This window comes from Equus przewalskii, chromosome 1, assembly GCF_037783145.1.
Source record: "Equus przewalskii isolate Varuska chromosome 1, EquPr2, whole genome shotgun sequence".
NCBI classification, from domain to species: Eukaryota; Metazoa; Chordata; class Mammalia; order Perissodactyla; family Equidae; genus Equus; species Equus przewalskii.
Window position 1 is genome coordinate 84,724,027 of NC_091831.1, and position 16,617 is coordinate 84,740,643.

General features: G+C 42.5%; 1 protein-coding gene across 3 annotated transcripts in view; it reads left to right on the plus strand.

Moving 5' to 3' along the window:
- The window catches only part of GRID1 (glutamate ionotropic receptor delta type subunit 1), a 671,187-nt gene that overhangs the window by 437,397 nt on the left and 217,173 nt on the right, over positions 1–16,617 (plus strand). For all 3 annotated transcript variants that reach the window (XM_070616293.1, XM_070616307.1, XM_070616296.1), the window contains one exon: positions 13,035–13,205. In XM_070616293.1, the coding sequence (XP_070472394.1) occupies positions 13,035–13,205 (171 nt within the window). The remainder of the gene's footprint in view (positions 1–13,034; positions 13,206–16,617) is intronic.

Here is a 16,617-nt window from a genome sequence, read left to right on the forward strand (position 1 = left end):
ATTTCCTGCTCCAGATATTGGCTTCAGGAAGAGGGGCTCCCTTATCCATTAGATTTTTGTACCTCAGCTCACACAACACAGCCCTGGGAGGGGTGTGTACTGCAGATCAGAAGTAGTCACAGCAACGAGCCACGGGGATGGGAAAGTATGGTGACAATTGAGGGGTGAAATTATAGGCAGATACCTAATAATTGGACAATGGCTTGAAGTATGTGAGAAAGGGCATGAGGAGATTTGGCTGCATTTCCTACTACAAGGACTTTAGCTTTTATTCTGAGTGAGCTGATGAGCCACTGCTGCATTTTGAGCTGAGGAGTGATGTCTTCTGAAACATGTTTCAGAAGGACCGCCCTGACTTCTATACTGAAAATACACTGGGGGGATTGGAGTGGGAAAGGGCAGAAAAAAGGAAAAAAAGTTTAAAAATCAGGGCCTTCAGTAAGAGCTGATGGTGGCTTTGCCCGGGGTGGTATGAGCAGAGGGAGTGAGATGTGCTCAGATTCTGGATTTTTTTTTTCCTTGAGTTCCTAATAGTTTACAACATTGTGAAATTTCAGTTGTACATTATTACTTGTCTGCCACCATTTAAGTGCTCCCCTTTACCCCCTGTGCCCACCTCCCAGTCCCCTTCCTCCGGTAACCACTGAACTATTCTCTTTGTCCATATGTTTGTTTATATCCCACGTATGAGTGAAATCATCTGGTGTTTGTCTTTCTTCATCTGGCTAATTTCACTTAACATAATTCCCTCCAGGTCCGTCCATGTTGTTGTGAGTGGGATGATTCCATCTTTTTTATGGCTGAGCAGTATTCGATTGTGTGTATATATATATGTGTGTGTATATATATATATATATATATATATATATATATATATATATACCACATCTTCTTTATCTAATCATCGGTCAGTGGGCACTTAGGTTGCTTCCATGTCTTGGCTATTGTGAATAATGTTTCAATGTATTCAAAGTATTAGCTAAGATATTTTAAAGAAGTTTTATATCTATGTTCATAAGGGATGGTAGTCTGTAGTTTTCTAATCTTGTAAACCCTTTGTCTGGTTTTGTTTTCAGAGGAGTGCTAGTCTCCTGGAATAACTTGGTATATAATTTCTTCTCTTCAATTTTCTCAAAGAGTTTGTATTGAACTGATATTATGTCCTCCTTAAATGTATGCAGAATCCACCAGTGAAGGCATCTGAGCCTGGAAGTTCCCCCCCATCCCCTTTGGGAAGATTTTTAACAATAAATTCAATTTCTTTAGTAGATACAAGGATATTTAGATTATGTCTTTCTTTCTGAGTGAAGGTTGGTAGTTTACACCTTTCGAGGAAGTTGTCCATTTCATCTAAGTTTCTTGTAGTTCTGGTATGTGATAAATTCTCCACCTCTTGTCTTTTCATTCCTTAAACATGTCATTTCACTGACTTCTGGTTTGCCTTGTTTCTGATGAGAAATCAGCTGCCATTCTTATCTTTATTTCATTCTGCATACTGGGTCTTTTTCCTCTGGTTGCCTTTAAGATTTATATTTTTCTCTCTCATTATGTGCTTGGGTTGGATTTCATCAAATTTAGAAAATGTTCGACTATTATTTCTTCAAATATTTTTTGTGCCCTTCCCTTTCTCTCTTCTTCTTGGACTTAATGACAGGTGTATTAGGTTGCTTGAAGTTGTTCCACTGCTCGCTAATGCTCTATTAATTTTTTCCAGTGCTTTTTTCATTCAGTGATTCATTTAGGAGGCTTTTTGGTTCCATGCTTTCAAGTTCATTTATTTTTCTTCTACAGTGTCTAATCTGCTGTTAGTTTCATCCAGAGTACTTTTCATCTCAGATATTGCATCTTTATTTGTAGAAATTGTTTGTGTCTCATTTCTCTCCATATCATGCACCTACTTTCCTCTATCTTCTTGAACATATGGTGTGTATTTACGATATTTATAATATCTGTTTTAATGTCCTATTCTACTAATTCTACCATCTGTATTATTTCTGGGCTTGTTTCTATTGCTTGATTTTTCTCCTCATTATGGGTTGGGTTTTCCTGTTTCTTTGCATGCCTGGTAATTTTTGATTAGATGCCAGACACTGTGAACTTCATATGGTTGGATGGTTGATTCCTTTTTATTCCTTTAAGTACATTTTCCCCCTCTCCCCCCTGGGGAACAGTTAAGTTACTTTGGAATATTTTGGTTTTTCAAGACTTGCTTTGAAGCTTTGTTAAGCAAGTCAAAAACAGTCTTTAGTCTGTTGCTAATTTGATCCGTTATTGAGGATTATTAAACCTGATCCTTTCAAGTGACCCTTTCCCTGGACTCAGGTAGTTTCCTGACACACACGCACTGATCCATACACAGCTAAAGACTCAAAGGAGACGTTCTCCACATTTCTAGAGGGCTTTTTCTGTGTAGATCTCTCTTCTCTGGAATTCTGCTTTATGAATTCTAACTGCCTTGGCCTCCTCAGAACCCAGACTCATGGAGACCGTCAGGCTTTGCCTAGGTTTCCACTTCCTCTGCTACAACTTGGAAACTCTCTAAGTGGTAAGCTCAAGCTGACTTCTTTAGTTTCTTTTTTCTTGGGTGCCACTGTTCAGCCTTTGTCCAAAGTCTGAAAACTGTTGTTTCATATATTTTGTTTGTTTTTAGTTATTAAGGTGAGAGGTAAGTTCAGCCCCTATCAATCCATCATGGCCAGCATCTGCACACTTAATTACAATGTTGTATGTCCTTAATTCTTCTGAATTTATATTCTCAGTTCTTACCTTTGGGTCTCCGCAATTGGATCTAGTTCAGATGTGAGGGCTTTGATGTGTTAAACACATAGCTGTAACCTTCACAACCATCCACTCTGGGGCTCTGGACCATGCAATTTTATTTTCAAATCATCTTTGGAATCATTTTTTGATAATATTTCTGGATTTTAAATGGTAAATGCAATTAAAAATTATAATTTTCTGTTAGCTCCTTGGGATAAAAATCCACCAGGTGTTAATGTGAATCATAAGGTCACATTTTCCTAGTGGTAAGGATAGTTGTACACAAATAGAAGCAGATTTAAATATTCTCTTGAGGCGAGCAAATAGGGATTGCAAACAAAATAATTAAAGTGGTTTGTAGCAAGCAAGCAAATGAGTGCTGTGAAGGATCAGCCACTATTATATTTATTTTTCTGTTTGAATATCTGCCTGGGGAGTAAGCTGCAAATTGAAGCCCCGGCCAGCTTTTAAAAATTTAACAGCAGAATAAAAAGCACTGGCTTTGTGTTATAGAGATAGTGACTTAGGTCAGAGTTTTAAATGTTAAAATTTTCGAGGTTCACATTTTTCTGTGGGGAATTCTGAAGATGCCTTCTCTCCTTTTCTCCCTTTCTCCCTCTCCCTCCCTCCCGTCTTCTCTCTCTTCCTCCTCCACTTGTTCCTCCATCCCCTCCCTTCTTCCTTCGTAAGTATTTGCCAGGCCTGGTGCTCAGCACTAGGCAACAGCAGAATCTGAGAGACACACCCTGGCCTTGAGAGGTGTTCTGGTTCCAACTCCAGTGTAGATGGAGCAATGGGTTGGCATCTGCACTTCCCTTCTGTTTTTGTGCGGGGAGCACTGAGAAGTCACAGTGCCCCCAGATCTGAGTCAGCGTTGTGGGTATACAATAAAGAACCAGAGGATCTGAGTAGGTGGACTTTTGTGATGCAGCTCATGAGACCCCCTTTCTGGGTGAATTTCATGCTGTTCTGCTGGGGACGTAGGGTTGCCACTTCTGTGCCTGTGACTGAGAACCCTGTTACCTAGAGGACTGTTACTCAGACTCTGCCCTGAGTTGTTGAACTGTGCACGCTCTAGATTTGCCCTGCCCTCCAAATTGTGACAAAGCTATTTTTAGCCTGTCCTTACAGTTATTTTCGTGTTTTCAATACCCAGGACAGACCTACAGAAGTATACATTTCAGGTCCAGCCTAGAGCATATTTCAGGAATATCACATCTGAAAAGGCTGGGCTGAGGTTAGCAATCGCTGAACCACTCTGGGAATTGCTTTGACCCACCTTAGACGTTCCGAGTCTGCTGGAATTAAGGGAAACTGCATGAGCCGCCGTGGCTGACATGGGGTGGTGAGGATTCAGAACTTGCAAGGTTGGTGGAAGCAGGAAGGCCGAAGGAGATGGAAGGAAAAGAAGGGAAAGAGAAGGTGGGTGGAGGATGAGTGAGACAAAGGAGAGAGTGGAAACAGGAAAGGATCAAGTTAAAGTAAGAGCCGGAAAGAAAGAAGAGAAGAGAGCTGACGGGAAGGGTAGATAAGTCTCAGAGATGGCCCACTCAAGCCCCTCCATCATGCATAAATAACCAGCCAGCCAAGGAGCTTTAGTGACTGTCCCAATAAATGCTGATGACATGTGTGGGTCCCTTGGTTCCTTGGAAGGCAGATGTCCATCTTGTGCTCACGGTCAAATAGAATAGAATAAAATGTAATGAAATAAAAATTCAATTAAATGAAATAGAATAAAAGAGCCACTAAAAATGCAAAGTTCCAGGGACTTACTTTGGGCTTCTCTGGGCGAGACAGCAGATTCTCCTGGTAAACCAGCAGGCCTGGGGAGGGTTTCTGGGAACTGTACAGAGACCCTGAGGAGACATCCATCCTGCCCTGTAGCCACAGCCAGGTTAGGTCTTTAGGGAGCAAGGCCAGCTGCTTATTGCTGGCTGCTCTGACTGTGCTCACTCATGGGAATGGGCTGTGATGGAGGAGGTGGGTTGGGGGAGAGCTCTGCCACCTGTCACTGGGGCAGCCTGGGAGAGAAGGGGCAGGCCGAATGTGGGCTTCACTGTGAGCAGAAACCATTTGTGTCATTTATAAAAATAAAGGAAGCCATACAGATTTTCAACCAATGGGCCATTTTATTTAATGATAGAATGGTTGAGTATCCTTGGGTCTCTTGGAGGTGAGGAGTGAGAAACAGCTAACTGCAGACTGGGCTGGTCTGCCACAGGCTCCCTTAAGCGTGTGGAGGAGGCTGTAGGAGCGATGGAGTGGCAGGAGAGGCAGAAAAAGGGCTGCTCTGGCTCACCTGGAGGCCAGGCTAAGGCAGGTCTTTTGTTGGCTATCCAAGAACCCAGCTTTTGACTCAGAAGGATAAGGAGTACTTGCTGCCAAGCTCTGTGCTGGACATGTTGAATCTCATTGAATTAAAGCCACTGAATTAAGTTAAAAACCCTGGGAAGTACTGTTATCCTGTCTACAGATGACACTCCAAGGAATTAAGTGCCTTGTCCAACTTACGCAGCCAGAAGAAGAAAAGCCAGGAATTGGAACCCAAACCCATCTGATTCCAGATCCTACACTCTCGTGGGGTCCGAGATTCCACATTTCTAACCAGCTCGCAGGTGATGCTGATGCTCTTGGTTTATGGACCACACTTTGGGGAGCAAGGGATCCTTTCTGCAATTTTCTATATCCTATGTATAATGAGACTCAGGCATACCCCATGAGTTTATAGGGGATGATTAATGAGAAAGGGTTTATCTCTGGTCAGAACAACCACTCAGAAGATGCTCTCCTTCCACCATCCTCTGTCCTGGGAATGTAACCAGCTCCAAGCCTTGGCAGCTCCCTCCTACCCTCTCTTTTTCACCAGGATGTCCTTGTCTCCATGGACAATGCATGGGTAGCTTTCCTTGTCTCGAGCACTCCATAGGGATCTGAATATAGCAGACATTCTGAAAAGCCTGTTGACTTCCTTGGGAGTAATTTTTTCATCACAACTTTATTGAATCTTCCTTCTATTTTCTCAACTTCTTTCCAGCCAGCTTTGTCTGTGAAGTTTCTCTACTATCATCAACTTTAGATTACCTGGCACCATGGTTTTTAGGAGAGAAATAAATTTTATTATTTCTCCAGAGATGGAATAATGCTGGTATCATGCAGATGTTTGATAGATATAGGTCTTTCTAAGGAATAAAAAGAAATGACTAATAATGTGATTGCGTAGCCCTATGTAAGTTTAGACTTCTCTATAAATGTTTAATAATATTTTCCCCTGATATCAGAAGGTTCAGAAATTTTACTGAAGTCGTGAAGATCAGACAAAAACTTATTTGTCTATGAATTTTGCATCTGGTATTCCAAAAATGTATATTTAGAAGAAGGAGATTCTTACCATTTTAATTGCTACTTTGATGATTTCTCCTCATTATAAAAATGTATCTTCTTTGCTATTCAAACAGACGTTTTGCGGAGACTTCCACAGTGATTCTCTGTTTTAAATAAAATATTTCTAAGAGGCTTAAAAGATACAGAGCACGATGTAACAAACATCTACATGTCCACAATTTAAATTTTTCCATATTTGAGATCTCCATTTTTAAGAAATCAACCATTTCAGATATAATTGAAGTCTGCTCTGTGCTCATATAGCAGTCCCATTAAATTTGGTATCAGTCAGGTTGTTTCTGATGATTAAGTTACAGAAAAATCTGAATCCAATTTCCATAAATGTCCTGAGATTTTATTATCTCAACTTAGAGAAGGCTCAGAGATGGGTCGTGAGTTTACAGGGCAGGGCGATTCTGAGGCTAAATAATATCTCAGGACTCCTCTTTTGTCGGTTGTCCTCAATGTGCTGGGCCTGCCTTTGAGGGGGATCTTCCCATGATTCACACCTCAAGAGGCAGAAAAGTGCCGTCTCTTCTTGGTCATCGTCTTAGGATTGAGCGGACACACTCAGAATCTCCCAAGGAAACCCCCACACATCTCCACAACCAGAAATGGAGTCATGCACCCTCCCCTACAACCACCTAAAGTAGAAGGACCACCCAGGGCGGCTCAGACCAAGCAGGATGTACCTCTGATTCTGGGTATAGGGGTCGCTTCTTACCACCTCGAATCCCGTAGTGGAGGGAAGGGCACCTGTTCACACTGCGGTTCTGCCAGCACAGAAGAAGAGGGACAAGGCCGTCAGGTAGGCTGCAAATCTGTTTGTCATCCCCACCTACTTCCCCAGTGCCAGCCACTCTCCCGAAGCTGGTGTGTATCCTTCACATCTGTTTTTATTACATTGCATACATCTCTACTATAAATGTACCTTATTTGATATATCATTCTGTAACTTTGTCTTTCTTTTCTTTCTTTCTTTTCTGTCTTCCTTAATTTTCTCTTATTCTCATAGTTCACAATAAGGAGAATTTTAAAAACCATCACTAGCTTCCATATCAGTTGTTCACCACCTTTTTTTGAGTCAAAGCCTTCTTTGAAAATCTGATCCAACCTATGGGCTTTGTCTACAGGAAAATGCACACATACTTGTATACTTTAAATTTTTTTGGAATGGTAAGTCCCCCTGGAGCCTGCCAGCAACCCTGGCTGAAGACACACATTGCCTCTGAATGGAGGCAATTACATCTCATTCTGTTCCTTGCTATCTTCTATAAGAAGGACAATTTTGCTTTCAATCAGTGAACTAAAGTAAGCCTTCTGGGAGGATGTAAGGATTAGCTTTTCTTTAGAGTTCATCTAACTTTTTCTTAGTCTTAATTCTTTGTAATTGAAGTAGATATTTGTAGAGGTTTCCTAATAATGTATTTGACTCAAAGTGAAGATTGTCTGAGCTTCAGTGTGCATTCTCAGCACAAAATTAGAGGCGGTGAGTATTTTTATTATTCAGTGCGTGAAGCAAGTCTCACATTTTGTTGTTTTCATAGAAATCGTCCTTTAAGTGTGCCACAAGGCGCTAAAGGGTATTTTTTTTCCTCCCGATGACTGGCAAAAAGGATGTGATGTTAACTGGGAACTTTATCCCTTGTTTCATCTCTACGTTTTTTAGTTGTTACAATATTTTTGTTTTCAAACTACAAATACTTCTTCCACTGAAAAAAGAGCTGGATCCCGCAGTATTTGCCATTGCTCTATTTTAATTCCATCAATTAATATGTGCTCTAGATTCTACTAGATAGTTAAGCTATCTCTGAAGATGATCCATTTGTAACCATCCTAGTCCAAGTTGCCATCATCTCTTACAGAAATCATATTTTGAGTGAGCAATATGGATGAGAGAGGATTTATGAGTGGAACCTATTTGATTGCAGGAGAGGAAGATAATGGAGAAATTCGGGGGAGGGGGATGTTTCTGGAGCAACAGACAAAATAAGGTAGAACCTGCAGAATATTTACCTTCTTTCACCCACAATAGTGAGATGACTCAAGAATACAACTGAGATTTGACCAAATGGGGAAAGTTGCACATGCTTCTCTTGGGCCCCTCAGAAACAGCCCTCCTTCTAATATTAATGACAGTGAACTTGGGAAAAGGCAGTCAAGTGAAGCAAATATAAATTGTAACATAATAACTAAAGTTTAGTCAGTTACCCAGTCAAGACATATGAGGAGTTTGGGAGATGGGTGTGTGTCCCAGAAAAAGAGCAAGGTCATGAGCTAAAGAATGAAAATTTGTATAAAAGGTTTAGTAGATGTCTTTACGGAAGAATAATTAGCCTGAATGACACTCCCAAAAGGAAAAGAACTAAGAAAACTGAATATAATATATTTTTAAAAGTATTTTTAAATAGATCACTAAGCAGTTGAGAGTAATGACCATAGGGGCCAAATATAAAGTGAAAAGGGAAAGTCTGGGAAATATGTGAGCTTCAGATTTGGTTTTTGCCTTGAATCTATTGGCCAAACTGTGAAGACCTTGCGCTTTTATTCTTCTGGCTGTGTGGGGCATAGAACATATAAGAACAAGTGTAAGAACCAATTAAATGTGGGGCTTAATGAGAGATTTCCACATAAAGCTAGAAACTTAGATTCTCAGAGTAAGGGTTTATGAGAAATGAACTCACTGTGCAGAAGGGCAGTTTCCTATTTTGACTTTGGAGTTGCATGGAGGGGGGAAATTTTCTTGAGAATTGATAAGCCTCCAGCAGGTTTGAGACCCAAGCCCAAAGGAAAGTTCTGTATTAAATTCTGTGGTTATGGATGGGAAGTGCTCCTAGGTAGGTGGTAGAAGCAAGCATGAACATTGCTTGAGGTAATGCAAATTCCAGTCAGACTCCAAGGAATTCACAAGCAAGTTCTAAGGAAAATAAGATTCCATACATGAAAGAAAGAAGGAGAGAAAGAAAGAAAAAAAGAGAAGGAAAGAAAAAAAAGGAAGCAAGGAAGGATAGGGGGAAAGAAAGACAGTTCAATCAGATCTGAAATGACTTTAGAGATTAGAATTATCTGACACAGACTGTTAAAGAAGGATGCTTGAATATGTTTCAAAAAATAAAGAGATGCTGGAATATATGAGCAAGGAATAAAAGACATTTAAGACATTTTAAAGTGAAGCAGAATTGAGAGATAGAGAGCTTCAGGAAATTAAAAACCTAATAATTGGACTTAAAAAATTTAAAGGATAAATTAAATATCAAAATGGGCACAGATATAGAGAGAATTAATGAACTGGAAAATATGGAAAGATTATTTACCTTGCAGCCAGAGAAAGAAAGAGAGGGAAAACATAAAGGGAGGTTAAAACACATGGAAGATAGAATGATAATGTTGGATTTCTAGAATGAAACAAGAGATAATGGGGAAGAAATAATATAAAAGGGTACTATAGTTTAGAATTCTCTAGAATTAGAGAAAGAAACCAAACTCCTGATATAGGAAGCCCAAGGATCAGGAGCAGAGTAAAAATAAAACATCCACACCAGACATGACACAATGTGACACTGCAGGGCTCCAAAGCCAAAGGAAAAAGTAAAGAGCATCTGGAGAGAACATACAGGTCATCTCCAAAGGAATGGAGTTAAACTGATTCCTAGTATCTGAGGTAGGGGGCTGATAAGGACCCCAAAGATATCCAGGGCCCAATTCGGAAACTGTGGGTGTTATCTTATGTGGCAGAAGAGAGTTTGCAGTGTGATTAAGTTACTGATCTTGAGATGGGGAGACTATCTGGGAAAATCCTAGTGGACTCAAGTGTTCTTATAAGAGATAAGCAAAGGGATGTTTAATTATACAGAAGAGAAGGTGATGTGACCGTGGAGGAAGAGACTGGAGTGATGTGGCTACAAGCCAAGAGATGCTGGCAGCCATCAGAAGCTATAAGAGGCAGGGAACAGATCCTGCCCTGGAGCCTCTGGAAGGAGTGGATCCTGCCAACATCTTGATTTCAGCCCAGTGAGACTGATTTTGGACTTCTAGCCTGCAGAACTGGGAGCGAACAAAGTTCTGTTATTCTAAGCCATTAAGTTTGTGATAATTTGTTATTGCAGCCACAGGACACAAAGACACTGGACAAAAATGAAAGCCAGAAGATAGGACCATATTATCTTCAATGTGCTAAGAGAAAATAGTGGTCAACTTAGAATTTTATCTTTCAATAATGAGATCAGAATAAAGATATTTTCCAGCAAACAAAAGCTAAGTTTATCACTAACAAATCCACATTAAAGGAAATCCTAAATTATGTATTTCAGGTGAAGGAAAATGATCCCAGATGTAAGGTTTGAGGTCCAGAGAAGAATATCTAACAAATATATTGATAAGTTAGACAAATATTAACTGTATAAAACACTGGAAATTATGTGAAATAGAAGGCATAAAGAAAGATAGAATTAAGATATTGACCACTGTTATCACATTAGTTGGGATGATGGTGCTTAGAGATATTGAAGAGGAGAGTAAAAAAATACTGATTAATTTCACACTTTGTTTGTATGCATATTAAAAGATCTAAGATAACCCATAAAAGAGTAACAGAGACTATAACTTCCAAAATAGGGTAAAAAAATGAAAAAGGAAACAAAATCATTCCAAACAGAAGCAAAAAAAGTTGGAAGAAAAAGGAAACAGTAAAATATGTAACATAAATAACATGAGAGAAATCAATCCAAATATATAAGTAATCCTAGTCCAATATAAACGGATTGAGATTTTTACTAAAAAATTAAGGATAGATTTTAAAAATTCTAGTATATGGTGTTTACAGGAATCTTTCTTACAGTCCTGCTGACTGTTAGATGGGAAAGTGATTTCTCTGATCCCAGGTTCTGATGCTTGGGGTGGGACCTCCATTGGCAGGGCAGCTAAGAGCAGAGCAGAGCACGGACATCCAGGCTCAGCTGCTTTCTCTGCTCCATGTCCTGAAGCTCAGCTGGGTTCTGGGCCTGTCTCACCTGGTGATCCTGAGAGGTGAACACTGCAATTTCTCCACCTTTGATTGTCTGTAGGTCCCAATCCAACAGGATCATCTGCCTTTAACAGAATTTTGTCTGAAATACAAAATTTAGTGGTCTACACTCAGATTTAGTATGTGACGGTGTTTCAGTTCTATTGAGATGACTGCAATTCAGCATACTTGGGAACTATTGACCATTCATTCTGCAAGGGTGCAACTCTTCATTTCTTGCTTTCTTCTGGTTCCAGCACGTGGTTTCAACTGAGGAGCAGCCTTCACGCTTACATCAGGTCCCTAAGAACCGGAAATACATTGTTTACCCTTCAACCTGTCATGTTCTTGTTTAAGGGATTTTGAAGGTCCTGATCACTAATTTGTAACCTCATCATCTCCATTTATACCATCTCCTTGTCTCAAAGCTACAATGTGTTGTCTGCAAGGAGGAAGACTGAAGACTGGTTTTGAAACATAGTGATTCACAGTTAAAATCTTGACCTGCAGCCAACACGGATTTAGTCACTTTTAGGAGACAGTCAGTGAACTAGAGCTTTCTTAACCTGGCTCTTTCCCACCGCTAAAACTCTGGGTCCATGTGTGTTTCCATGTTTTGTCATCCCATGCTGCTCCCAGCCATGGAGCAGTTTGGCTCTTCTCTAATCCTCTCTCTGTACAGCAGCCAGAGGTTTTCAAGAATGTAAGTCTGACTGTGGCTTGTTTCTGCCTCAAGTTTTTCTAGGGCCCCTCATCGCCCTTGGTGTGGATGATTCAGCGAGGTTTACGGCGCCTCCTCGCCCACATCTGGCCCAGGATAAAGATCCAGCCCTGCCTTAGACCACTATCCCTTTCTGCCAGTGGCTCCGCCCCTCCCCAGGTCGGAGGGGCACCCTGCTGCCTCTCCCTGGAAGAGGGTGCCACAGGGGGCCACTGCTGCCAGGGCCATCAGCAGCAGCATCACCGGCTCAGCTCTGCACTGCCCCTCCCCACTACATGCCAGCACTTTGCCTCAAGTTGTCCTTCCGGTTCAGCTTCAGTGCCAGTTCCTCACAGATGCTTCCTCCTGGAAAGAGCTCCCTGTGGCCTGTCCCCTTTGTTACCTTTATGCTTGAGAGTGCATATTAGAAATGGACAATAATAATCGGATCCACCTCAAAGAATTCCTAGGGTGATTGTGAGCACCAAATGAGGTTCATTTGTGCGAAGAGCTTAGCAAATGGTCTAACGTGGAAGCACAATGAGTTTTCTTTGCCTCTAGATTTCCTTATTACATCACTCCTCATAGTTCATCCTATGATGACCTTGAACTTCACCAGGTGAGATTAGGCCCGACTCATTCACGGTTGTATCCCCAGTGCTTAACACAGCACAGACCACAGATGAGATGTTGGGTAGATTTTGTGCAATGACTGAGTGAATGAATGGATATATTTTCAAAATTTATATGCAAATCTTTAAAAAAAGTTCTAATTATTAAGGAATTAGGAGAAACTCGTTGAATTTTGGTCGGCTATGTCAGAGAAAACCGGTTTTTTCCTTGTCTAAGTCAGGTAGATGACTCCCAATAAGAAAGTTAGCCTTTATTTCCAGCTAATGCCTAACATGACATTTGACAGCACTGGCTCTTAAGAGCTGGACTCCGAGGAAGCCACTGCATTGATGGTCTAGCTTCAGATATCTTTTCCTGGCCTTCAGGGAAGACACTGAGTAATCCTGTTTGCATTTTAGGATGAGCAAGTATTGGTTGTAAATAAGCAACTAACGAACTGAGTGACCTGGGCCCCCATCCCTTAATGCCTTCGGCTATTGATCTAGACGCCTCCTCATAGGCCTTTTGCAGAAATAGTTCATGAGTCAATGGTAAGAATGAGTCTGGTTATCTTCCCAGGAAATCAGCGACCCAGAGATCCTGGATCTGGTCCACAGCGCCCTGGGCAGGATGACCGTGGTCCGGCAGATCTTCCCGTCTGCAAAGGACAACCAGAAATGCATGAGGAACAACCACCGCATCTCCTCCCTGCTCTGTGACCCCCAGGAAGGCTACCTCCAGATGCTGCAGGTCAGTGCTCGCCTCGCCAGCTCCCTCCAGGAGGGGAAAGGCCCATGCCCTTGGCCCGCCTCGGGCGACTGTATGCCTCAACTCCCGCTGAGCACTCTTGCCCACCTACTTTAACTACTAGAACTCTGTCATTTACTGAAATTGAAACCAGTCAACTGGGCAGTGCCTCCGAGAAACATCAGCAGGCAATTATCCCCATTGTCAGCAGACAGGGCATATTAGCTCACTGGGTGCCTCTTGTATGTAAAAGTAACATGCTTAGGGAGTAAGGAGATTCTTGTCTCTTAGGCTTCTGTGATGACAGTTTCCTGGAGGATGGGTTCACATGGCAGGCCTGGGGATGGAGGCTTCCTATGGGGAGTCATCATCTTGAACCTGTTTTAAGTTTTCCATTCCTTCCAAGATCAGATGACAGGCTCATGGTCAGTCCTTCCATTGCTGGCTTGACATAGGTGTAATCTCTGTTAGCTTCTCTTGGGACCTGGGAGTAGGATGTGGAGCTGTGACCTGTTGTGAGAGGTGGTTTTCTCCCTGGATGTTTGGGGTAACAATGAAGCACAGTGGAGACTGTCCATTGGGCCCAGAATCTGCCATTAGGAATATCGTGCCCAAGAAAACTTTCATTTGATGCTTGGTGGGAGCCACATAATAAAAAGAAATTTCTCCCAAGTGGGTTTGTGAAAATTGTCCAGAAGTTTGTGCACGTGATATGCTTGCCATTCAGCATTTGAAACTAGTTACACCTCCTTTACTCAACCACACATAAGGAGTGGAAATCAGTGTTGCAGGACAGAGATGGCTGTATCTGCCCCACCCCAGGACATTTTCGTATCATCTTATCAGGGGCACACATTTTGGGGAGGGAAATTATTAGAATCTCTGGAGTGGGCTGGGTACACATGTCATTTGCCAAGACATCAAATCCATTCTATAATCTTATGTTTGGTGGGGGGAAGGAAATGTGCCCCAACAGATGGTAAATGCTAGAAATATGTCCTTGATTGATGAGGAAACTCAGCAGACACTGTGATTCTAACTAGAGTAACTCCCACTCCCTCCGTGTCCACTGCTCCAGGGAGCCATCAGAATGTCTGGGTCTTTCTAAGGTGGTGAAGGGTTGGCCAAGAGAGTGGACTAAGGCCTCTGCAGGACCCGTGGACTTGAGAGCCTGGAGCATATGGGCTGGGGGGTAGAAGGTACTTGATGCCAGGTTTTGTACTTTTGGATGCTCTTGCCTGCTCTGTCTTCCTCATTTCTGGAGTTTGGAAGAAGAGGTGAAGGCCAAGTAAGACTCTCACTGTGCCTCTGTATTGATTACCCCCGCTCCCCATGTGGATGGAAGCACAGTGAGATGACATGGCTCAGGCAGTGCGTGCCCATCCCCACATCCCCGCCTGAGGCAAGGAGGAGAGGGCACCCTGTCACTCTGTGGGGCCTGCTCCTGGGAGGGTCTCACTCCCTGGAAGGTCCCCCACGTTCTCTCTCCTCAAAGGGCTTCCTTCTTATCCAAGAACATGCAGCCTTGCCCTCGCCCTGCCCCGTGTCCCCCATCCATTTTCCCAGTTCTTGCTTAGTCATGCTGCACTCCTTCTGCTTGAGGAGCTAAGGAGGGGCCACTTCCCATGGCACAGACATACGCTGCACGGGTTAGGGGTGGAGGGAGAGGGGACGGTATCTCATCAAGGCCTGTGATTACTTGTTTTGCCGTGGACTAAAGGTGCGGGTGAGCTCTTTGGTAGCACGTCAGGCACACCGGATGCAAAGCATCTGTCCTGGAGGACAAGCGAGAAAGGGAGACTGATGGTAGTGAGGAGGGATCCAGTAGAGGGTGTTAGAAGATGACACGCACCCCTTAAGAGGGTAAACAGAGGCACGGCTCTGAGGCACGTGGCTCGTTGTCATCAAATGTGGTGAATGCAATATCAGACCTAGAACCCCAGCCACCTTACCTCTCTCTGTTCCTGCTGGGGCCCAGGCACGACACAAAGAGCAAGATTTAAGAGTGACATCACAGAGATCTTGTGGTAATAATAGCACTAGCAGCAGCAGCAGTAGTAGTAGTAATAGTAGCAGTAGCAGTAGCTGTAGTAGTATTAGTAGCAGTCGCTGTAGTAGTAGCAGTAGCAGCAGTAGTAGTAATAGTAGCAGTAGCAGCAATAGTAGTAGTAATAGCAGCAGTAGCAGCAGTAGCTGTAGTAGTATTAGTAGCAGTAGCTGTAGTAGTGGCAGTAGCACAGCAGTAGCAGTAGTAGTAATAATAGTAGCAGTAGCAGTAGCAGCAATGGTAGTAGTAATAGCAGCAGTAGCAGCAGTAGCTGTAGTAGTAATAGTAGCAGTAGCTGTAGTAGCAGCAGCAGCAGTAGCAGCAGTAGTAGTAATAGTAGCAGTAGCTATAGTAGCAGCAGCAGCAGTAGCAGCAGTAGTAGTAATAGTAGCAGTAGCTGTAGTAGCAGCAGCAGCAGCAGTAGTAGTATTAGTAGCAGTAGCAGTAGTAGTATTAGTAGCTGTAGTAGTATTAGCAGCAGCAGCAGCAGTAGTAGTATTAGTAGCTGTGGTAGTATTAGTAGCAGTAGCAGTAGCAGCAGTAGTAGTAATAGTAGCAGTAGCTGTAGTAGCAGCAGCAGCAGCAGCAGTAGTAGTATTAGTAGCAGTAGCAGTATTAGTAGTAGTAGTAGTAGTAGCAGCAGCAGCACAGAAACCAGATTGCCTGGGTTTGAATCCCGGTCACTCTAGTTACTAACTTTTTAACGTATTATTTTTTATTTGTCATTCTCTGCTTCAGTTTCCTCTGTAAATTGGGGATTAAAATATTACCTACCCTTTAGAGTCATGATGAAAACTAAACGAGAGAACATACAGCAAGCGTTTAGAACAAGGCTGGGTTATTAACAGGATCATTGTGGAGGAGGTGGCCAAGCGGGTTCAGGGTTTCCATGGCAAGGGTGAACATAGCCTCATCTTTTGTATGATATAGTCCGCCTATCTTCCGGAGCATGCTCTTTAAAAGCATCAGAGCAGGTGGGAGAGCATCTCTAGTCTGTCCAGCCCCTTATCCTATGCATCATGCACCACTTACTGTCCACAGTGCTCATGCAGGCACTCCATCAGAGCTGCCTTGCATGGGAGAAGAGAGGCCGTGGCTTTGAGACCCACTTAGCTCTGTATACAAGACCTGCTCGTTGGAGAACTTCCACAAGGACTGATGGAGTGGATCTGTTAGAATGCAGGTCTTAACACAAGTTAAACTGCCCTTAGAAACCTCTTTATATATCTATAAATAAAATACTTTATTAAGGGTGTCTCGATCTCCATTTGTTGCACCTGCTTCCTTGTGTGGGGGTTGACGAGAGGGAAATGTGGATTTATTTACTCATCCTGCCCAACAACCATTTGGGCAGCTTGTAGATTCATC